The sequence below is a fragment of the Sprattus sprattus genome, assembly GCF_963457725.1.
Source record: "Sprattus sprattus genome assembly, chromosome: 4".
Lineage (NCBI taxonomy): Eukaryota > Metazoa > Chordata > Actinopteri > Clupeiformes > Clupeidae > Sprattus > Sprattus sprattus.
In genome coordinates, this window is record NC_137923.1 from 28,503,446 (window position 1) to 28,528,377 (window position 24,932).

At 43.1% G+C, this 24,932-nt stretch overlaps 1 protein-coding gene across 1 annotated transcript in view; it reads right to left on the reverse strand.

Moving 5' to 3' along the window:
* Positions 1–208: 208 nt before the first annotated feature.
* LOC308363445 (sodium channel protein type 4 subunit alpha-like) overlaps positions 209–24,932 on the reverse strand; it is a gene marked incomplete at both ends in the record, with an annotated part of 111,766 nt that continues 87,042 nt past the window's right edge. Inside the window, 11 exons of the mRNA XM_080836254.1 lie at positions 209–1,512; positions 2,360–2,630; positions 2,937–3,037; positions 3,158–3,299; positions 3,691–3,744; positions 4,765–5,037; positions 5,314–5,436; positions 11,684–11,857; positions 12,857–13,011; positions 16,002–16,119; positions 19,913–20,338. Coding sequence (XP_080692380.1) covers positions 209–1,512; positions 2,360–2,630; positions 2,937–3,037; positions 3,158–3,299; positions 3,691–3,744; positions 4,765–5,037; positions 5,314–5,436; positions 11,684–11,857; positions 12,857–13,011; positions 16,002–16,119; positions 19,913–20,338 — 3,141 coding nt within the window. The remainder of the gene's footprint in view (positions 1,513–2,359; positions 2,631–2,936; positions 3,038–3,157; positions 3,300–3,690; positions 3,745–4,764; positions 5,038–5,313; positions 5,437–11,683; positions 11,858–12,856; positions 13,012–16,001; positions 16,120–19,912; positions 20,339–24,932) is intronic.

A 24,932-nucleotide genomic window follows, 5' to 3' on the forward strand; every position in this document is an offset into this window, starting at 1 on the left:
TTGTTGATCTGGAGTGGTTCTGGGAGCACAGGGAAATGATTCCTCATAATTCTCTTGTTATAAACAGGTCATCCTCGTTATAAACAGGTTATTACTGGAACGTAGACGTATCTCATCCAGTGAAATCCCAGAGTAAATATGAGTATCTTAGTTTTATAACAAAAACAAGAAAAAAAGTCTGTTGAGAATTTTAGAAAAAAAAATCACCCTATAAGTACGTCTCATCATACCCCTCCTCTGCGGTGTTCGCATCACAGTCCCTTAGGTCCCCAGCCAGAGGCATCACTGGGATCACCACCTGGTACGCGTCCGACATCGCCCGCGTCACGCTCTCATACGAGGGCGGTGACGACACGGATGACAAGCTTTCCCCCTCCTCCTCTAGAGCTTCCACATCCACCACCTCCGCCGAGGGCCCGTAGTGCTCGCGGATCATGCTGGCGATCAGGCCCTCTCTCTCGGGCGGCGCGTCCTTGTCCTCTTCCCCCTCTTCGCCCATCTCCTGCCTCTCTTGTGCCATCTCCTGCTTGATGCGACGGTAGAGGTAGGAGGCCTGTTTCATGTGCCGGCGCACTAGGTGTCGCCGGTAGCAACGCTGTATCAGGGAGGCGGACACATCCTCCTGCTTGCGGCGCAGCGTGGTGGTGATGGGCTGGTAGGATACCTTGGAGGGGTTGAGCATCATGAACTTCTCCTCCATCTGCTGCTTGAGTGCGTCCATTTCGCCCGACTCGCCCAGCACGCGCTTGGTGAAGGCGAACAGGATGTCCAGGCAGTGGATCTTGTCGCCGCTCACCATGGGCAGGTCCATAGAGATGAGCTTGATCTTGTTGGGCTTGGCGATGCGCAGCGGCTCGGAGAGTGTGTCGGCGAAGCTGGACAGCTTGGCGTACTCGATGAAGTGCGTGGCCTCGACGTCGAACTTCTCCCACACCTCGTAGAACATCTCAAAGTCGTCCTCGCTCAGAGGCTCAGTGCTCTCCTCCGTGGCCACGCTGAAGTTCTCCAGGATGATGGCGATGTACATGTTTACCACGATCAAGAAGGAGATGATGATGTAGGAGACGAAGAAAGCGATGCCCACCGGTGGGTTGCCGCAGTTACCACGCACGTTGGTGCCCGTGTTGACAGCTCTGGGGTTGCACTCCTCAGGCGAGTTGTTCAGGATCGGGTCCAGTAGGTTGTCCCATCCCGCCGACGTGGTGATCTGAAAGAGGCTGATCATGCTGTTGCCAAACGTCTCGAAGTTGAACATGTCGTCGATGCCGCCCTGTTTCTTCACGTAGGCGAAGTTGGCCATGGCGAAGATGGCGTAGATGAACATGACTAGGAAGAGGAGGAGGCCGATGTTGAAGAGGGCAGGAAGTGACATCATTAAGGCAAAGAGTAACGTCCTTATTCCTTTGGCGCCGCGGATCAGGCGCAGCACACGGCCAATCCTCGCTAGTCTGATCACGCGGAACAGGGTGGGCGACACAAAGTACTTCTCTATGATGTCGGCCAGAACGATTCCTGTGGAGAGACACACACAAAAAAACACAATTTACCGCTAATACAGTGGTGTAGGGCTAACACTTGTACCCTACAGAAACACAAACATTTTCTCATTTCTGTATGAGAGTAGCTCATGTAATTACAAACACTTACTGCATTAGTCAAGGTATTGAGCTTAGCATCCCTAGCAATTTCAAGAACCACATCAATCATCCTACATGAACATTTCACAACTAAGGGGCTCTCTATCAAAATCAAACTCTGAAAAAAATGAATTCATGCATTTATAGCAAGCAGATTAGACAACTGTAATGATCTATTCGCCGGCCTCCCAAAATCTGCTGTGCGGCAATTACAGGTTATTCAGAATGTGGCCGCATCCGTTCCCACTAGAACTAAAAAGTCTGAGCATATCACTGGTATGCCTATTCTCAGATCTCTGCATTGGCTCCTCATTAAAACTAAGAGCTAAGAAAGGCTGAGGCTCAAACATGCCCATGCTATCAGGCTATAATCAATTGCCCTGCATCTAGCCTTAAATTAACGTCTGTTGGGGTCGGGCTTCACCCATCGCTGGGGTCACATGTCCTTATCTTGTGCTACACAACAGGCATGCTGCCAGTGGTCCTAAGGCATCAGCCCACTTCTGACACCAATATGTAGCAAACGGAAGGAACATGAAACTATATATTCTGACTTCGACACAGCAATGGGCCTGGCTGCAGGTCCAGATCCAGCTGCAGATTTCTAGGCCTCTAGAACTAATAGTGGAGCAGCGTCTTCATGTGGGGCACTTACACACAGAACCAATAGATCTCTGCTAACTCCCTTTCCCCAAATTCCCTTTGTGTGTTCCTCTGCTCACCCACGATGGACAGGATGACCACCACGAAGTCGAAGATGTTCCAGCTGACGGTGAAGAAGTAACAGCGCAGGGCGAAGATCTTGATGAGGCATTCGGTGGTGAAGATGACAATGAAGCACATGTTGATGTGGTGGAGGATGGTCTCCATGCGGTGCGACTGCTCGTCCGTCTCCACCATCATCGTCACCATGTTCAGGATGATCAGCATCATGATGGTGATGTCGAAGGCTTGCTTGGCCACCAGGTCGAAGAAGAACGCTTGCAGAATGTTCTAGATGGAAGGACAGGGGGACTGTCATTTACAGAACTTGTTTGATATGGAGGCTGATGAGGCTGTGAGCTGGCCAAGATTGAGGTGTTTTTAAATCTACTCCATGCCCAGCATAACCTCTGTCTATCCATGCACACCTAATGAAATCTACTCCTTGACCAGCATAACCTCTGTCTATCCATGCACACCTAATGAAATCTACTCCTTGACCAGCATAACCTCTGTCTATCCATACACACCTAATGAAAGGCACTGTTATAAGTCAGGTGCAGTCAGTTTTCAGAGGAGATTACAATAGTCTCTTACCGCTGGCCTTGGGATTGGCTTTTGGGGTTTTTTAGAGCCCAGCTTTTTCATGGCATTGTAATATTTCTTCTGTTCTTCTGTCATGAAGAGGTCTTGGCCACCTGCACACAAGATTTGTGTTGTGGGAAACATTTTAGAAAACATAATTTGCATCAAATGTCTATGAATAAGTTTAAGATCTCATTGCATGGTTTTATTTCAGCATATCAGAGTTCTTATACCTATTTTTCTTTTTTGCTGGTTGAAGTTGTCGATGATGACGCCGATGAAGAGGTTGAGGGTGAAGAAGGAGCCGAAGATGATGAAGATGACGAAGTACAAGTACATGTACAGGTTGATCTCCTTTATGGGCTGATCTTCCACCTGTAGGTCGACACAGGAAAGGGACACAGTCGAGCACATTCAATGACAAGTGAGACAGAAAAGAGAAAAACAGAACAGAACAAAAAAAGAAAGGATGGGAAAACCTAGGATATATGCTATTATGTGAAAAGACACCCTGACTGGCACGACTTTGAGGAATCTTGAGTAAAGGGCACGCCAGAAGCCACCACTGGTTCTGCATTCTGCACAGGTTCTGCACAGGATCAGGATCAGTTAATGGTGTCGTCAGGTTTGGAAATCTGGCCTGAAATCTCTCTGGCCCGAGTTTTTCACTTTGAGCTGCGCCACTGAGATAGGGTCACACACACACACACACACACACACACACACACACACACACACACACACACACACACACACACACACTTACCCCACGAGAGTCTACAGCAGCATACATGATCTCCATCCAGCCTTTGAAAGTAGCCTTGAGGACAGAGATATCAGAAAACATTCAACACTTAGAAACCAGGACAACTGCAAACAGAGTGGCAATGCAGCAAGACTGTGTGATAAAGAGGAGAGTTGAGGTGACGGGAGCCATTTCTGCACACGTCTTTGGGGGCATATATATGGACTATGACCACCTTTAAGCCAGATATATGGACTGTGACCACCTTTAAGGCAGATATTAGGACGGACTGTGACCTTTAAGAGTTTTCACTTCCTAGCTTGAATAAGGGTCACTTCATGAAGTGGCCCATGACTCTCATGACAAACCTGTCATTAATGTCAAAGTCTACTGTTCAGTAGACTTTGACATTAATGACAGGTTTGTCATGAGAGTCATGGGCCACTTCATGACGTTCAGTGAACAGCAGACTTTGACATTAATGCCAGGTTTGTCATTAGAGTCTAGCTTGAGTGTATGGCTAAAGTGTGATTGTTACTAGGCTGACGTAAAGCATCAGCAAAGCACAGAGACGTACCGGAAAGCACAAGTAGACTTCTACAAGTCCTATTGCTTAATGAAGAACAGCTTTCAGTGAAACAACTGTATTTATGTGACTAGTCAGTGAGAAGGGCTTTTACCCAAAGAGACCTCCAGTACACCACACACATGAACATTTAAACCTCCTGTTTACTGACGGATGTTCAAAGCAAAGACCATGCCCTACCAGCTGGCCAATAGGAACAAAGGTTCAATTCATTAAATGTCATAATTCATAATACAATTTAAATCATAAATTGCTAATTTATTTGAATTCTTAAAATAAATTCATAAACCGCTCATTTATTTGAATTCATAAAATATATTCATAAATCACAAATGTATTTGAATTTATAAAATAATTTCATAAATTCCTACATACATGAATTAGATCATAAATTGTTGATTTATTTCAGTTCAAAAAATAAATTCATAAATCGCTTTTTTGTTTCAATTCCTAAAATAAATTCATAAAGCGCCTCATTCATGAATTAGATCAAAACAACAGACACGCACCACTTGCAGGAGGGACAGGTATCCGGTGCCCACGTTGTCGAAGTTGACCCTGACCTTGGTCCAGTAGTACTGTGTGTCGTTCATGTTCTGGCACTCTGACTTGTTGTTGACCACGGAGGCGTTGTGCAGGTAGCCCATGCGGTTGACACACTTGCCGAACTTGCCAGCGAACAGGTTGACGCCCATGATGCTGAAGATGAGCCAGAAGATGAGGCACACCAGCAGCACGTTCATGATGGAAGGGATCGCCCCAATCAGAGCGTTTACTACCACCTGAAGAGAGAGAGAGAGAGAGAGCGAGAGAGAGAGAATAATATCTCACACACAGACACACACACACACACAAACACACACACACACAGGCACAGATACATACAGATAAATATATACAGGTATCTGTCTGTGTGTGTGTGTGTGTAACTCACCCCCATGCCCTTCAATCTGCACAGGGCCCTGAGGTCAGTGAGTGTGTCTGTCTGTCTGTTTGTGTGTGTGTGTGTGTGTGTGTGTGTGTGTGTGCGTGTGTGCGTGTGCGTGTGTGCGACTCACCCTCATGCCCTCGAATCTGGACAGGGCCCTGAGGGGCCGCAGTGCTCTCAGCGTCCGGAGGGACTTGATGGCCGTGAAGTCAGAGTAGCCCAGAGAGTTGGCCACCAGGCTGATAAGAGACACCTGTCACCACATACACACATACATACACACACACACACACACACACACAGAGACAGACAGACAAACAGAGGCACAAACGCACACACACACACACACACACACACACACACACACACAAAAGTCTGTTACACTTCAACCAAGGCTGACCTGCTGGGAACATTCATACTACCTCTTGTCTTGATGGGACAATAAGTGTCTCATAAAGGATGGATTAGGATTGATAGCCCTCGTTCACAGCCTTAACTGCTCTAAAGTGAAAGAAAGTCCATGATACTACACTGATTAACTGAACTGCTCCAGAGTGAAAGACAGTCCTTGATACCACACTGATTAACTGAACTGCTCTAGTGTGAAAGACAGTCCATGATACCACACTGATTACCTGAACTGCTCTAGAGTGAAAGACAGTCCATGATACCACACTGATTACCTGAACTGCTCTACAGTGAAAGACAGTCCATGATACCACACTGATTAACTGAACTGCTCTAGAGTGAAAGACAGTCCATGATACCACACTGATTACCTGAACTGCTCTACAGTGAAAGACAGGTACTAAAGTGAAGCACTGGTAGAAATATCTCCTCAGGGCACTGGGACATCTTCACAGATCTAACCCATAGTGACTTTAACCAGCACAGATCCAACCCTGATCTGGTGATCTGGTGATCTGGTGAAATGGTGATCTGGTGAGGATCTACTGGGTAAGTCCCAGATCCTGACTTGACCCCTTCCCAAGCCAGCTACTGTAAGCTAACATAGCGTAGCAGACGAAACAGGAAAAGTAGCTTAAAGTTGAAACCTGTGCTCTCAGAAGGTGTGACTGATTGGCTTTTAAACTCATGGCTGTTCTGTACAACACTGCACTGTTAAGCCAATTAGCTATCTTGTTGTGTATCTTAGATTACGCAGGTCCTTACCCTAAGACACACACCACCATGGGTTCCCCACCAATTTGACGTCAAATCTTAAGATGACTATCTGATGAAAAACGGACTACCTGTAACCCTTGTGAGTAGACCTGTTTTTTATCTGTCTCTCATTACAACCTTAAAATTGTTCAGAGAAGCCATTTCTGACATGCTATCATATGATTGATTACAGTTATACATAAACCTTTGATTCTTGTAATGCACATCTTAAAACACATTTTGATTCTTGTCATACACATCTTAAAACAACACATTTTGATTCTTGTCATACACATCTTAAAACACATTTATTAGCTGTTACAAGAAATAGTACCAGAGAAAAAAGTGGTAAAGCAAAAAGACAAGTGGTATAGAAATGGCACATGTGATGACAGAGAGCTGCAATGAGCCGAAGCTTCAGACCTGGCATTTAATAGAACTGTACTGGGACATTCTACAGGAACTGAATATTTAATAGAACCCTACTCATACTGGGACATTCTACAGGACATCCTACAGGACATTTTACAGGAACTGAATATTTGGGACACAATTTAGTCACAGTTTAGTTGCATTGGGTTTGGGTAGAATTTAGGTTCAGTTAGGAATCATTGTTTTGTTTTTTGTGGGTGTGTTTGAGTTGTGTTTGTAGCACCAATCACTTCCACTCTATTCTACGTTCATAGTCAACAGTATGGCGTATTAAGAACAGTATGGCGTATTAAGAACAGTATGTGGTGTTTCACTGTTGAATGGCCCACAGAAGAGGAGGATGGCTGAATGTGAATGTGAGGCCGTAGTGTGGGTGAAGACAGACACGTCAGAGATGATGAGGACAAACCATGGACCAGTATGTGCATATGTAGTCTCACGTACAGTAAGTGAAACATACACACATACCCACCTATACATGCATACATCATCCATAGGCATGTATATGAAATAGAGTGAGGCTTTTTATAAAGAATTTTAGAAACTTGATCAGTATTTTATTATTGTGTTTTTTCCAATTTGATGGTCCATTTGTTTTTTGCGTTTGCCCAATAAGCACCCAGCGAGGCCAATGTGGATGCTGACATTGAATTAAGGCCTGATCTGTTCACAGATACAGACCAGGCACTTGGTCCCAAGTATTTCTTTATAAAATAAAGTTAAAATGGATTCCTTTGAGTATATCTAAAGAAGATATTTTTATTCACATAAGTTTTTTAAAATCTCTTTAGCTCTGACACTCATTATTTGGGCATCTAATAAACATTGCCTTCATATACATAGATAACTGTAAATATCTAAACAGTTGCCATTTAAACATTAACAGTCCAGATTTAACATGTACATATAAACTCCCTGACCTAGTGTAAGCTCTTTGACCATTTATGTATCTTTGAACCTTTGCGTCTGCATCCTACACAACCAGCACTTTCCTGTTTCTCAAACAAACGTTAGTCTTTGCCATTGTCAGTTGTAACATTATACACATACAGTATATCTTCACCAGACAGAAGCCTAACATCCAAGACCCTCTAACCAACCAAGAGAATAACAACATGACAAACTGAGCAAAAAGAAACATGACCAAAAAGAAATCCTAAATCTTCTGTAGATAAAAGTTTGGTTACATGATCACACAGACTGTCGTACGATACAAAAGCCAAAGTCTGGTGTGCAACCACAAAATGGTGGCCGTCACAGCAGCCCTGTGCACTTACGAGTTTAAATAGGCAGGGCTGGGGAAGAGACAGTGGCGTTTAAAAAGGCAGGGCTGAGATAGAGACAGTGGCTTTTGATATCGCTTCATGGACAGGAGAGGCAGACACACAGGCAGTCGTGATGCTGATGCTCCAGTTCGGCCCACGAGCCTCTACTCACCTTTGACCTTTGACCTACGAACTTACCCTATCGTTAGAAGTGTGTGTGGTGATCTGTTAGGGGCCCGACGACAGGGTGAAATCAGAAGAAACAGAGTGAGGGCGCTGCCACGGGACTGACATGTTTCACTGAGTGTGATGCCCATGTATGGTCTTGGTGTTGGTTTGAGGCCAGTTGTACTGTGTCTGTGTGTGTGTGTGTGTGTGTGTGTGTGTGTGTGTGTGTGTGTGTGTGTGTGTGTGTGTGTGTGTGTGTGTGCACTAGTGCGTCTGTTTGTGCGTCTGTGTGTGTGTGTGTGTGTGTGTGTGTGCGTCTGTGTGTGTGTGTGTGTGTGTGTGTGTGTGTGCGTGTGTGTGCGTGTGCGTGCGTGCGTGCGTACGTGCATGCGTGGTGTGTGTGTGTGTGTGTGTGTGTGTGTCTGTGTGTGTGTGTGTGTGTGAGGGGAGAAAGGGCGCATGCATGTTTATCATTTTGTCCAGATAGAATTCAAGGATAGTAGTCAAGGATAGATTCGACCTGAAAAGAGGACGTTAGTCGGTTGCATTGCAAATGGCTGATAGGCACTATCACACTATGAGTAACCAGTTGCCAGTTACCAGTAACTGAGTAACCAGTTCATCCATCCTGTCACCCAGCACCTCCTTGGTCTAAACAAGGTCGGCTAAAGGCTAAAATCAGACAGAAACAAGATTTTATCCTACAAAGGCATGACCATGTGCACTGAAAGAAGTCATGTGGAAACATGATTTGAATACGTAAGGGATAATGTATAGTCCGGCGGTCATTATCAAAAATCTGTTGATTAGAGTGGGCCACCCCAACGTTCGCAGGTCTGTAATTTCTTGATATTCACTGCTGCGAAAAGATATTGGCTGTCATTGCGAACAGGTTTTGTGCTTCTGATTCACATCTTTCATCATTCCGCAAGTAGTCCGGTCATTTAAGGTAACAGACTCATTGTTACTCTGTTATTAGGTTTCCTCCGGTAGGAGGTAACCTATTGTTATTGTAGGCTTTCTTATTATTATGTTGCTGCAATGGGAGTCAATGGCAGCCCATAGAACCATATGGTAACTTTTTGTGGAATTTGGCACACTCATTAAGGACAGTCCCTTCTTCATTCACACCAAGTTTCATGGCTCTCATTACACCACTCTAGCGCCACCAACAGGGCAAAGTTGGACTTTTGTAACACACACAACTTTTGAACCGTATGACCGATTTTCAAAAATGAGGTACCATTGGATTCCCTGGATCAAGACGAATTAAACCCACCCCTTGGCGTCAATTTCCGGTTATATAGATTTTCCGCTATTTCTAGTTTTATCAAAAACTTTTGAAAGCCTTCTCCTCCTACAATTTTGGGCAAATCTTCTTCAAAATCACCAGAGATGATCTTCAGACCTAGCCTCACAAAAGTTATGGAAATAATTTTGATCCTCACAACCGTTTGTCCGGTACAGCCACTCAAATTCAGCAGAAAAGCGGCCAAACAGGAAGTGAAGTCATATGTCAGCAAATATTTGAGTGAAATTTACGCCACAGGGTGTGTTTAATTCGTCTTGATCTAGGGAATCCAATGGTACCTCATTTTCGAAAATCGGTTATACGGTTCAAAAGTTGCGTGTGTTAACACAAGTCCAACGTTGACCCGTTGGTGGCGCTAGAGTGGTATAATGAGAGACATGAAACTTTGTATGAATAAAGAAGGGACTGTTCTTAATGATTGTGCCATATATCACAAAAAGTTACCATATGGTTTGTCCGGTACAGCCACTCAAATTCAGCAGAAAACCGGTCAAACAGGAAGTGAAGTCATATCTCAGCTAATCTTTGAGATATCAACACCAAACTGGTATGTCACTTGGAAGACACTACAACATGTTCCCATGTGCAAAGGCAACTTCATATCTTGAAAAATGATTGATATAAAGCAAATTGGATACATTGTTAACGCTAAAATAATGCTTTACACATCTGCAGGTCAAAAAGTGAAACTCTGATTCAATCACAAGTTCATATGAAAACACTTGAGAGTGTTTAGTACACAAATCTGAAAAAAAGTTGACTGTAAGATAAAAAGTAGATTTTTGGTGAATATTTGAAACATGCATGCTTGACTACTTGCTAGGGTGGTTCTCTATAGAATGTCTCTGTCTCCTCATCCGCGCGGCTCCTAAATCTCACACACTCAGTCTCCCCTTAACACACGCGCAGGCTTTGTTTTACGCACACACATTCTCACAGACACACAGCTTGGTGTCACACACATACATTCTCACAGACACACAGGGTAAGCGCACACACACAACCTCCACTTAGTCTAAACTTCAGGGAAAAGCATTGTAAATGTTGGATTTGAAATGTAATATCCCATTGGCAAGTCTGCAGCATGGATTTTTCTATACAGTGACAAATTGTCACAAAATTACATTTTTCCCTGGTTCGCAATGTTTGGAGGAGGAAACCGCCATCGCTGCTTGCAGCTATATTTTATTTTGATATAATGACCGCCGGACTATACATTATCCCGCTTATTATATGGTTACTTGCCAAACTGATAGAAGACATTCCTCCAAAATACCTATTTTTAATGATTCTGTTGCCGTTTCGTGATTTCCATTAAGAAAAAATTGTTCTTCACGCAAATAGAACTTTAAAGGTTCAGGTGTTGCGCAGCAACCCATTACTTGCTGACTTCAAGTAACAATTAGTCTGTTACGTTAAATGACCGGACTACTTGCAGAATGATATGAAAGATGTGAATTAGAAGCACAAACCTGTTGCCAATGACAGCGGTCAATATCTTTTTGCAGTGGTGAATATCAAGAAATTAAGGACCTGCGAACATTGGGGTGGCCCATTCAAATCAACAGAACTTTTTGGAACATTCTGAAGAGCCGTATAATAATGGTTCATAAGTCACTGAACAAAGCAGAGCTCAGCCCTCACATTCCATTCGGCTCCTAACATTCCATTATTCCATATTCCATTATTCTGTCTCTTTGCCTATCACTGGCCACTAATAACAACACACCAAACGCTTAGCAGAAAATAACTTAATGTGGTGCAGACCATTTGAATAGATGCTATCACGAGATGAATGCTTTCACTGTGTCTACAGGGATTATGTAATAACTGATATTGAGCACTCCATGTGAATAAGTGATTCTTCCTATGGCATTAATCCTGAGCCTTACTGGGCCCTGTGAGGCAGGTATAGACACTCAGGCAGACGAGAGAGTGTGTCTCCTACTCACACTCATATTCATACTCATACTCATACTCATACTCATACTCATACTCATACTCATACTCATACTCATAGTCATACTTATACTATTACTCATTTTCATACTCATACTCATACTCATACTTATACTATTACTCATTTTCATACTCATACTCATACTTATACTATTACTCATTTTCATACTCATACTCATACTCATACTAGTCATACGTACATCCACGATGAGGAAGTCCAGCCAGCACCAGTAGTTGGTGAAGTACTTCTTGAAGCCGTAGGCGATCCACTTCAGGAACATCTCCAGCACAAAGATGTAGGTGAAGACTTTATCTGCGTACTCCAGGATGACTTTCACCACTTTCCTCTGCTCGATGTAGACGTCCTCGAATGCCTACACATGGCAATACCGCCTGGTTAGGTGTACGTTATTACACAACACACATGCACGTTGATTGGAGGATGGCTGGGCGGATGGATGAAGGAATTAATGAATGGATAGGTCTTGAGGCTTGAGGCTTTAGCAGTGAGGATAGAAGTGCCTGAGGAGGTATAATTAAAGGTTCGCATTGAGGCTTTAGCGCTGAGGTTAGCGGTGCCTGAGGAGGTATAATTAAAGGTTAGCATTGAGGCTTTAGCGCTGAGGTTAGCGGTGCCTGAGGAGGTATAGTTAAAGGTTAGCATTGAGGCTTTAGCGCTGAGGTTAGCAGTGCCTGAGGAGGTATAGTTAAAGGTTAGCATTGAGGCTTTAGCGCTGAGGTTAGCAGTGCCTGAGGAGGTATAGTTAAAGGTTAGCATTGAGGCTTTAGCGCTGAGGTTAGCAGTGCCTGAGGAGGTATAGTTAAAGGTTAGCATTGAGGCTTTAGGGCTGAGGATAGAGGATGAGGATTACTCTACAGGACCTTGACCAGCTGATCAGTGCCTGTTCGGGAACACGACTGCGTTTCCTGAAAACCTTGGTCAGGAGCCACCATGGTAATCATGGAGAGAGTGTTTAAAATAATAGTCTCTCTGTCATTTAACTAGTTGTTCAACAATGCTTTTGGGAAACGCAGTCCAGAGCTGTTTGAGCTGTAGCAGGTATCTGGGGTCACTGCAGCTGCCAGGTCATGTAGGAGGAGAGGTGATGAGGTTGGACCTCAGACTAACATAAGGCTAGATAAACATGCACACGGACACACACACACACACGCACGCACGCTCAAACACACCCATAGACACAGACACAGACACATATATATATATATATCCCCACACATGCTCACAATGCTCCCCATACTAACACTCACTCACAGCCAGACACACGCACACACGCACACATATACACACGCACACACACACACACACACACACACACACACACACACATACACACATACAATCCTCTTCTCACCAGAGCTCCACTGCTGAGGAGGATCATAAAGATGATGAAGGTCTCAAACCAGCTGTGCTCCACGATCTGAAAGCAGGTCTTCCTCAGCCTCCACCAGGCCTGGCTAACCCCACGGGTTGTGTCGATCTCACAGCACTTACAGCGGCGCACGCAGACTGGGGGAGCAGCAGAGGGATGAGTTTAACAGACAGACAGACAGTTGGACAGACACAGACAGACAGACAGACAGACAGACAGACAGACAGACAGGCAAGCAGGCAGGCAGGCAGGCAGGCAGGCAGACAGACAGACAGACAGACAGACAGACAGACAGACAGACAGACAGACAGACAGACAGACAGACAGACAGTCAGGCAGGCAGATACAGTAGAAAGACAATCAGAAAGATAGAGTAAGAGATAGAGAGAGAAGAAGAGGGGAATGTTCCTACAAGAAAATCTGTGTAGCATAGTAAAGGAGTTGGAGAGGTGACAAGAAAGCTGGCAGTGATTCAGAAACAATTAACTTGAGAATCTGTTGATTTTCCAAAGATTTGTACGTGAGTAAATACCGGTACATATTTATATAATACACAAGTAACTACACATATCATCAAGCTATTATCTATACTTTTACTATACTTTTACTTCGCTACTTTTCTACAATATATGTTGTTACTCGTTACATTTTATGAACACAGTTTCGCCAAAATGTTGCCTACACAAAAACATGGATCGCCTTCAAAATTCACCTTCAAATTAAGAGGAACAGGTCGAGTTATGCAGAGCTCTTGCTATGCTAAGTTAATGTCTATGACTTTTGCATATCGTATGCGGTTACTGACATGATTTTATACTGTTATCTAGCAAAATCCATGTTGACGTACAGCAATAGCATCAAAATAACACAATTGTACCTTGATTATTTATTTAACGTAGTGGTAAGATAAAGCTGGTAGTTTAGCAATGTCAAGCTAACATTTTTATTGACTGGTAATTGCCTGGCATGCAAACTTATGCCTAGTCTTGGGTTACTCAATATGTTTTTTTCCTTTTCTGCAATCAATAAAGCATAAAACTCTCCTTTGACCAGTTTAACAACTTCATTTGTTTTTCATGTTTCATATTTCCATTTTTTACACGTTTACAATTAAATAAAATATTAAAAGATATAACATTGTGTCTTTATTGGTTTGGCTTAATGGTATTAACTTTGCAAATAATCCCTGGAATATAACTTGTCATCCACATAATTGTAAGATAGAGCAGGGGTCTTCAACAGGGGGTCCGCGACCCCCAGGGGGTCCGCGGAGGTACTGCAGGGGGGTCGCAAAATCTTTGGTTGATAAGACAATTTTTTTATATATATTTCTAAAATAAAAAAAATTCAACCAATTTTTTTTTTCACAAATTAAATGTCTTCCGAATCAGAATTGTATTTACTCCCTTTAAATTTTAATTAACATAAATCCAACATATTGTAGCGAACATACAAATTGATCGAGAAGACGTTATCTTTCAGTCCAATCGATACATTCAGCTACACACAGGAGCCTTCTCAAGCTGGGCACCGGTTCACTCACAACACCTTTCATGCAAATACGACAGCACAGGCACTAGCCAATCAGATCACGTTTCTGCTCAAGTCTAAAGAGCGCGAAGATCAAAAATAAAAGCGGACCAAACTCCATAGCTGGTCTTGTTTGTACCTATAAATTGTTAGTTTGACAATTTTTTGCTTAGATTTAAAAAAAATAATAAAGAGAAAAAGACACTGTACAAGTTCAAAAAACGTTAATTGTAACTGAAAAATAAGTCTGAGAGGATTTGCGAGGTGTATGAGCCCCCTAGCTAATGTTAGCATGCTACTACCTACAATCTTAACAACTTGCTAGCGGTGTGATTGGTTTGTTGACCTGTCAATCTCACTATAACATCTATGTTGTCAACACAACTCCATGCACCAGACTCCTCCTCCGTCATCCGTTGGATCGTGTCAGTCAGGAGTTATTGAAAAGAAGATACATCTCACTAATGTGGGAGGATGTGTACCATCGACAGATGCTTGAGGATTCACTGTCCCTTTTTTATGTATGATAAAAAAAAAAACATACATATCTGTGAATTATTTTAATAAGTTGTTATTAATTGTTAGCTCAGAGTTAAGCGCCGAGAGGCAATTGTATTGTTATGGCGCTATACAAATAAAATTGAATTGAATTGAAAAGTTGTTTGCAAGATGTATGTTTATAAATGGCAGTGGCACGGCCACCCTGTACCTTTGTTAAATGTTAAAATTTTTTAGGTTAAATTCAATGTTAAAAAATTAAAATGTTAATGAATATATTAACCTTTGTATTATTTGAAAGGCTTAGTATTGAATACACAATAACAGGGTAGCTATGTTAATTTGGCACTAGGCCCAGTATATTATAAACAAAATGTTATGCAATTTATATAGTAGGGGGTCCCTGCTCATCTCGCCATCAGTTTGGGGGTCCCTGGCCTGAAAAACGTTGAAGACCCCTGAGATAGAGTGTGAACAGTATTACAGACAGTAGGCCAAATAAGTACACCAACCTTTCCAATTAACAAATCTTGTTGCTTATAATTTTAACTCGTAGTAGAGGCATTTATTACCAGTAGCTATTTCTTTATCAAAATGGCACAGCCTAGACATTGAGAGACAACACATTGCGTGAGTACTTTCACTTTTACTTTTAAAGAAAATGTAAAAGTAAGTACTTTTTACTTAAGTAGGATTGTTGATGTACTTTTACTTTTACTTTAACTTTTTTTTTTCTGGGTACTTGTACTTTTACCTAAGTACTAAACTTCAGTACTTCCTCCACCACTGTTAACCAAAATCAACAATTCATTAAAGCAATGGAAATAGATGGGCCATGTGTGTGTGTGTGTGTGTGTGTGTGTGTGTGTGTGTGTGTGTGTGTGTGTGTGTGTGTGTGTGTGTGTGTGTGTGTGTGTGTGTGTGTGTGTGTGTGTGTGTGTGTGTGTGTGTGTGTGTGTGTGTGTGTGTGTGTGTGTGTGTGTGTGTGTGTGTGTGTGTGCGTGCATGTGTGGAAAGAGGCGGGCCAAGCCGTCATGTCTCCTGTTAGACCTAAAGTGAGTTCACACATTGCCCTGAAGTAGTCCTGCGGCCATCTTACATTCGGGGAAGCATTCGTCTGGGTCCATGGCATCATCTCCCAGCTCTGAGTAATCGTCCTCTACCTCCCCCGGCCTCCGCAGGTCCACCGTGCTCCCCTCCGATAGGCTAATTACTTCCTGTGTAGACACGAAGTACCGCTGTAAATACATATTTAAGTACACACCACTTCCTGTGTAGACAGGAAGTACCGCTGGTAATTCAGCTTTAATTACACACCAAGCAGTGCTTCAGACGGGAAGACTGGCACTAATGGCACTCACGTGTCTTCCTGGTTTTTTTTTAAGCCAATACTACTGGGAAACGTGTGCATCTGTGAAGACTAAGTTAAGTGCACCATGTCCATTAATCCAGAAGCTTGTTTGGTAAACATTACAAAATGATTAGTTCGATATTAATTAATCAGAATCAAGTATTAGTCAAATCCAGCAGAGACATGGAGGAAAGCTTCTGCAAATGTAAACAACAGGGATGTATTTACAGTATAGAACCGATTGAAATCTGGGGCAAATCTGAAACCTACTTAAACACTAAGACGCACACACACACACACACATGCTGACATCTGGTTTTAAAGAGGTCAGTGACCCTGAGTATAATCTGGAACAACTGGAGTAGAGTTCCGATATCATGCTAACAGTAACACTGCTAACAGTTACGCTGCTAACACTGAGCATTGTCCAGTTTTTGTGTGCTCCTGTGGAGCCCGTCGGGCATCTTAATGCAATTTTGATGAGATTTTCAGTGCGGTAATGGAAACATATTTAAAATGTCTGTCTGGGATTACTGGTACAGAGGTGCTTCCTTAATCCAATATCGCTAATCCCACATTAAGGAATGAGTGCAGAGACTACTGCTTCGCTAGCCTGGGATTAAAGTGCCTGTGGTGTCTCTGCAAGGAAGGAGTGAATCCTCCATGATTGAGTTATACTGCCAATGCTTCTATTACAGACAACGTTCTCTCCCTTTTTTCTCTCTCTCTCTGTCTGTCTGTCTCTCTCTGCATCTGTCAAGGCCAGTTTTGTTATTCCCACTTGTTGATACAGTAGTGTTACGTCTAATCACATGCTGAATGTTATGTCAATCACATGTACAGTTGGATGACATGTTGATCTGCTTAGTTTCAGAGTCGAATTAAGGCATTCTGTATCTTTCAGTTATGTGGTAATTTGAAGAGTGTCTGTGTTTGCATGGGTGAGTGTGTGTGCATGTGTTTGTGTCAGTATGTGTGTGTGTGTGTGTGTGTGTGTGTGTGTGTGTGTGTGTGTGTGTGTGTGTGTGTGTGTGTGTGTGTGTGTGTGTGTGTGTGTGTGTGTGTGTGTGTGTGGGGCTACTGCTGTCTTTTTTGGACTGGGCACTCCTCTGGGCTTGTGGGCCCAACGTGATGGTTATGAAAGCACAGTCCAGCTTGGAGTGCCGGTTACAAAACATGGAACGGGGGCAGTGCCCTTCTCTTGCCACTGACAGCGCAGCAACAACAACCACACAGTTGCCTTAGAAACAGCACCAACATTATCAGCAGTGGCTAATGCTATGCTAATACTGCGTATGGCACTACGGCATTCGTTAATGGAATTTAAACAAAAAAGCTATTCTCGTATCTGAGAAGAAAGGGCAGCTTTAGTCTCAACCGTACCACCTACAGGAAAAAAATACCATTTTTTTGTTCAGGGTTCATTTGTGATTTTTTTTTTGTCATTTTAGTAGAAAAAAAAAACATTTTAATATTTCTTTCAGAGTACAAGTACTCTGTTGTTCAACTCTTATATTAACACACAGACAATGAATATAAGAAAATGTAAGAAAGTAACGAAGAAGTAATGTCATTCTAGGCCAAATGAACTCATATTCATATGTTTTTCGAGACACATCCACTTCAGGTTTCTTTCCAAATCCAGATACCACTCCGGATCTTTGTGATATCAAACAGACACAGGTAATAGTAATAACCCACTGCACAGCCCTCGTGAGGTTAGTCCCTCTACCCACAGCACTGCTGCAACAAGCATGATCTTAATTGGCACGGATAAAGAAAAGAGCCATTCTGCTGATATGATATGAACTGTCTCCACCAGAGTAAAAAAGATAATAGATCATAGATCAAAGAAGATCTGATATTTGTACACAGTTATGTCCTAAGGAAACAGCTCAGAAATACTGAGATGCACCGGTCACAGCTATGAGAGTCAGAGGTTTTTGTCTCTGATTTGCCTGAATCTCTTCACAGACATAAGGTGTCTGTGTCACCAAATGTCACCAAAGGGCACATGTAATGCAGCTTCTACATGATAGATGATGGAATTAGTCCTGTGCTTACAGTAATACAGCCTTTACATGTTGGGTGATGGAGTTAGTCCTTTGCTTACAGAAATATAGCCTTTACATGTTGGGTGATGGAGTTAGTCCTGTGCTTACAGTAATATAGCCTCTACATGTTGGGTGGTAGAGTTAGTCCTGTGCTTACAGTAATATAGCCTCTTCATGTTAGGTGATGGAGTAAGTCCTGTGCTTACAGTAATATAGCCTCTTCATGTTGGGTGATGGAGTTAGTCCTGTGCTTACGGTGTGCAGGCACTTTTTTAAACGGCTTTTACTTGTCATGTTACAAAATGAAGTGGTTTTGCCAAAATAAGGCCATACCTCATGGGCAAACATACTGCCATCATTGCATACTAAATCAGTTTGCCACACCGCAACTCCCACTCCACACACACCGCGAGTGGTGAATTTCGGTGACAGATAAGAAAAGGAAACGGTGAAATACTTGACAGCACTTCCACCCCCGGCGCCTCTTACATAACGGCATAAGAGAGCCGAGAGGGGATCACCTTGTCTGCTTGGCAGATTATCAGCTTAGGCATCCGGAAACACCACGCCATCTACATCCATATTTGCCCCCCCACCCCCACCCCACCCCCACCCCACCCCCCTTCCCCATCATAATCTACCACCCATTGCTTTGCATGCTCTCTCATCCCTCTGACCTTCGACCTTCAACCTTGTACGGACACGCCATGTCTTCCATCAGTGTAATTAGATCTGCAGTGTGGAGGCCATGCTAATCAAGCTAGAGCTAGCCACAGATGCATTCCAGTGTTGATAATGTAAAGATGTCCGGCCTTGTGGGTCGTGCTGAGAGTCACTAGGCCTGGAGCTAAGTGGTTTTAGGGCCCATCAGAATTAAGGTCAGTTCAGCTGCGCTAAAACGTTGCATTGTCCCTCTCAGTCACAAATCAGCTTTGCAGCAATGGAAGTCTAAAAGCATTTCACGCGTGGTCCAGAGGTGAGTATGACACTAAGCCTTGGCCAGTTGCTAAGCGTGTGCACCACAGTCAAAGTAAAAACACAGTCAAAGGAAGACTTTAGGAGGGGTTCTTCCTGGGTATTAGTGAGACTGCCACTCTCATACCTAAAGGTTCACCATTAAAATGGTTTAGTACCTTTGTTACATTGTATTTATACCCTTAACTACAATGTATCACATTAAAGTATTGCCGCACATTGATAGTTTTATATTAAAACACCTCTAACCTTAATCCTGACCCTAATTACAACCCTAGTGCATGTGAAAGGAAAGATTAGTATGGTTATTACTCATTTATACTATACTAAATTTCTTAATATGAATTGTTAGAGTTTTAATAATAGTGTAGTTATTATGTAACAAGGCTACTTTCATATAAGATGAAACATAAAAAGCTGCTCTTTACCTGATAGTCTTTACTGTAAGGCAAGGCACATATTTTTAGATTCTAAAACAGCATGTTTTTTTTTTTTCCATGGACAAACTGATGAGGCAGTGTGTCTGTGACAGCTTAATACCCCAACCCTGACCAAATATGTCAACAACCACACTTATTTACTCCTGCCCAGAGAAAAGGAAACAAAAACAAAAACAAACACAGATCTCACAGCTTTGCTGTCCTCGTCCTCGGACGACTCAGTTTCCTCCTCCTCCTCCTCGGCAAACTCCACGTCGGACTCTCCGGGGGCGATGGGCACAGTGATGGTGAGATTTGGGTTGGTCATGTAGCTGTCTTCACCGTCTGGGATGATGTAGACCTCTCCGTAGCGGCCAATCACTCCCACGATGCCATTGGAGTCCACGTGGTTCCCGGCAGGGTGATCACTCTTCAGCGTGGCCTCCTTGGTCTTCCGGCGGTGCTTCCGGAATTCTCCGCTGCAGAACTCATGGCAGAGGCCCAGCAGCCAGCCGATGCCGCTGTGGATGCGTCCGATGGCCACCTGCAGGTTGTTCATCTCGCCATCATCGTCCGGCACCGACAGGTTATCTGAGCTGAAGGAGCTGAGGAGCAGGGCCAGGAAGAGATTCAACACCTGAGAGAGAAAGATGGAGGGAGAGGGAGAGAGAGAGGGAGAGAGGGAGAGAGAGAGAGAGAGGAACATGGAGGGAGTGATGGATGGAGAGAGAGGGAGAGAGAGAGGGAGAGATGGAGGGAGAGAGAGAGGAGAGAAAGAGAGGAACATGGAGGGAGTGATGGAGGGAGAGATGAAGGGAGAGAGAACGAGAGAGATGGAGGAAGTTATGGAGGGAGAGAGGGAGAGAAAGAGAGAGAGAGGGAGAGATGAAGGGAGGGAGAGAGGAACATGGAGGGAGTGATGGATGGAGAGAGAGGGAGAGAAAAAGAAGGAGAGAGGGAGAGATGGAGGGAGAGAAAGAGAGGAAGAACGAGGGAGAAAGGGAGATGGAGGGAGAGAGAAAGAGAAAGATGGAAGGAGAGAGATAAAGAGAGGGAGAAAGAGAGGGAGAGAGAATCAGAGGGAAAGACAGAAGGAAAGAGAGAATGTTAGCAGTACCCTTAATATTCAATAAAGAGGAATATGATGCTTTTCCAGCTTTTCCCTAATTCCTAGTGTGCATTTGTGCATATAAACGTTCTGCAAAGTAATAGAGAACAAACCAGAGGGAGTAACTCTCTCCTACACCCACACACACAAACACACACACACACACACACACACACACACACACACACACACACACACCAGATGGAGTAACTCTCTCCCACAGAAACCACTTTTCTCAGCTGCCTGCCACACCTCATTCGAATTCCAGCCCTTTCCCTGTGCTACAAGATGGTGCAATCTTGATCAAAGATGAACACAATCCTTACTGCAGGAGTAGCTTACCAATCAGAGCACACTGGGCACATCAGCAGGGGAACATGAAGACACAGGAGCTCTAACAGAGTGTTTCAGAGTGAATACAGATAATACAGACAAATCTATTTTCCAGAACCCCACAATAAAATGATGAACCTTTAAAATGAGCATAATATGGATCACGTGACCAACGACTGCAATGGTCGCTGAGAGCTAGAGCCCCTCACCTACCTCCGTTTTTCAGTGAAACATCAGGTCTATTCCGTTTTATTTGTTTCAGAATTGTAACATTTATTCATGCAATAACCCAGTGAGATGCCTGGTAACACAAAGAAGTCAGTGTCGTTGTCATCTAAAGTAGCTGCAGAGAAACAGAAATTAGCTAACATGTCCACTAATGCTAGCGCAGAGTTTAACATGGAAGATCTTATTGCCCAAGTCCTGGAGAAGCAACAAAGTGTGCTTGAATCTGTAGTCCTTAATGCAGTGAATGGAACACTATCCGAAATTAATACTTCACTACAACATATAAGAACAGAGGCAAGGCACCACCGTCCGTGACCTTGTGCAACAAATGGACAAGACCCAGGGAGAAAACAGACAAATGAAGAAAGTGGTGCCTGTGTCAATGACCAGAAGAAATTTGAACTAAAACTAGCCGAGATGGAGGACAGATCGCGGCGCAACAACATACGCAATATCGGACTGAATGAGGGTCGCGAAAAGGATGACCCAGTTGGGTTCCTGCAAAAACAACTACCCGTGTGGATATCCTCGCAGAAGAACAAACCGGTCATTGAAATTGACAGGGCGCATCGCATATATGGCAAGGCTAAAGGGAACCGTACTCTGATCCTGAGGTGTCTGAGATACCAGGACCGCCAAGCAATTCTCCAAGGGGCAAGAGAAATACAGAAAAAGGAGGCGATTCGTGACTTTCAAACAACGTTAGGCCTACAGTTTAAACCGGACTATAGCACATTTACCATCTCCAACTTTCTCATCTACCCTGCGACATTGAAAGTGACCCACAGAGGAAGAGGCTTTACTTTCACCAATGCCAAACATGCCAATGACTTCTGTCAAGACCTGGGTTTGGAGGACGACGAGAACGAGATGGCGGCACTGGAGACAACACAGCTGGATCAACAGGACGAAATACCGCCACTGGAAACTTCGCAACATGATCCAGAATTCAAACCGGCAGTGGAACGACCAGACTCACCGAGTACGGACTAGGCTACTTTGCAAAGCTATTCCAGGGCACTGTACGTAAGTCTGGCATCAAGCACTAGGCTACTCCTAAACGCTACACTTAACTTTAGACTGAAGGGACATGAAGCGCTGACTGATTCAGTGTTACTTGATTTCTCACGTTAGTTATTACGCCAACAAGGTTGGTTTGTTTTTTGTATTCCTTAGGTTTCTTTGCTGTAAAACCTGTTTTTGTAATATACTTATTTGTTTAGCATGAATGACACATGAGACCTTTTCAAGGCACCTGTGACTTTGGAAGGGAGGGAAGGGAAGGGTTAGAGTTAGAGTTTCCGCGAACTGCGTGTGATGTGGCCACGCATCCTACAATCAGGGAATGGGGTCTGCGGTCTCAGAGGGAGAGGGGATTTCTTTTATTTTTTTTATTTCTATCACACTTTGCTTAGTTTTATTATGACACCTTTCGTTTATATACCGACTGTATTAGAGATAACTGGCGGGGAACGTTGCAACATGCAAACACAGTTTGAGAATGGCTGAACTTTCAATAATCTCAGTGAATATCAGGGGTCTAAACGGGCCGGTTAAACGGACTAAATCCCTGGACTACTTGAGAAGAAAGAAATTAGACGTTGTACTTATACAAGAATCACACCTACGCAAAAGAGATGTGAATCGTTTTCAAAATAAATACTACCGAGTTGCGGCGTCATCCAGTGACGACACTAAAACTAAGGGCTCCATCGTTTTGCTATTGCGGAGTTGCGCTCTCACTATAGATAAATGTAGTAAAGAACAAACTGGAAGGATATGCTACGTATGCACCACTATAAGGAATATGAAAATAGCATTTGTTTCTGTGTATGCGCCAGCTGTATTTGATGAAAGCTCTTTTTCCACGGTTAACTAATGAATTAACTTCACTTAGTTAATATTCTTTAATTGTAGGGGGAGATATGAACGCAGTGCTAGATCTGAAACAGGATAGATCAGGGGTAAACCACACAAAGGCCCAACAACAGGCAGTAGACAGGTTCAGAGCAGTAGTGGAGTCTCTTCATCTTACAGATATCTAGAGAATGCACAATTCGACTAGCAAAGATTACACTTTCTTTTCAACACGTCACCTCTCCCACTCCCGCATTGACTATATGTTTTTTCTAGTGAGCTCAGGACAATGTTCCCATCAATAACAATGGAACCAGCCATTACTATGTCTGATCACAAACCACTAATAACCACATTTCAATGTGCTGCCTGGGGAGACAAGTCTAGAAGATGGCAATTTAACACCTCCCTTCTCCAGAACACAGAGTTTGATTTAGAATTTAGAACCAAACTTACTGTATTTATATTAGTCGACACAGGCTCGGTCTCTGATTCAGCATTTGTGTGGCAGGCGACAAAGAGATTTATCAGGGATATTACATCCTCCTTTGCAGCTAACCTGAAGAAAAAAAGAGGCGCAAGGATTGCGGAATTGGAGGGAGAATGTCAAACCTTAGAGCAATCTCTTACAAACGGTTTCTCTAACTCTACGTATGGTCTTTTAGTGAAAAGTCGAGCGGAATTGAACGATCTACTAAGAAGGAGAGCTGAATTTATAATGCACAGAGTGAGGCAGAATTATTATTTCAATGGTTGTAAACCAAGCAAATTGCTTGCTCTCAAATTAAAACAGAGTGAGTCCAAAGGTACAACTAGAAAATGCATTTCCTGAAGGAAATACCAGTGCATGAAATGCAAAAGTTAAGAAAGAACGAATAAAAGAAAAGTGAAAGAAGGAAAGAAGAAAAGAAAGAACAGTAAAAGAAGGAAAGAATAGTTGAAGAAGGAAAGACGAAAGGAAAGAAGAGTGAAGAAAGGAAAGAAGAGTGGAAGAAAGAAAGAAGAGTGGAAGAAGGGAAGAAGAAAGGAAAGAAGAGTGAAGAAAGGAAATTAGAGTGGAAGAAGGAAAGAAGAGTGGAAGAAGGAAAGAAAAGTGGAAGAAGGGAAGAAGAGCCAAAGAAGAAAAGAAAGAAGAGTGAAAGAAGGAAAGAAGAAAAGAAAAAGGTAAGAAGAGTGGAAGAAGGGAAGAAGAAAGGAAAGAAGAGTGGAAGTAGGAAAGAAGAAAGTAAAGAAGAGTGGAAAGAAGAAAGGAAAGAAGAGAGGAAGAAACAAAGTAAGGAAAGAAGAGTGAACAAGAGTGGCTCTGGATAAAGACAGTAAAGAGAGAGTGAAAATATTGAAAGAAGGAGAAAAAAAGAGTGAAGCAGAGAGATGGAGTGTGAGAGAAAGTAGAGTGAGAGTAATAGAGAGAAAAAAAAGTAGAGTATGGAAGGTGTCTATTAATATTCCTAGTTATACAGTTGAATGGAGAGGTACAGAGAGAAGAGGACCCTTGGAGGCTTGCCGCAGGTGTCAGTGAAGCACAGGTGCAAGCCAGTTTAATTACCCTATTATGATGTCATAATGGCCCAATGGAAGTCAATGGGAAAATTTAGATTCGTTTTTCTTTAATAACTTAAAAAGTATAAAGTTTAGAAAAGTGAAAAATACATAGCATAAGTGTCCTTTACAAGACCTACGCGACAAAGTTTGAATGAAGTTTCTA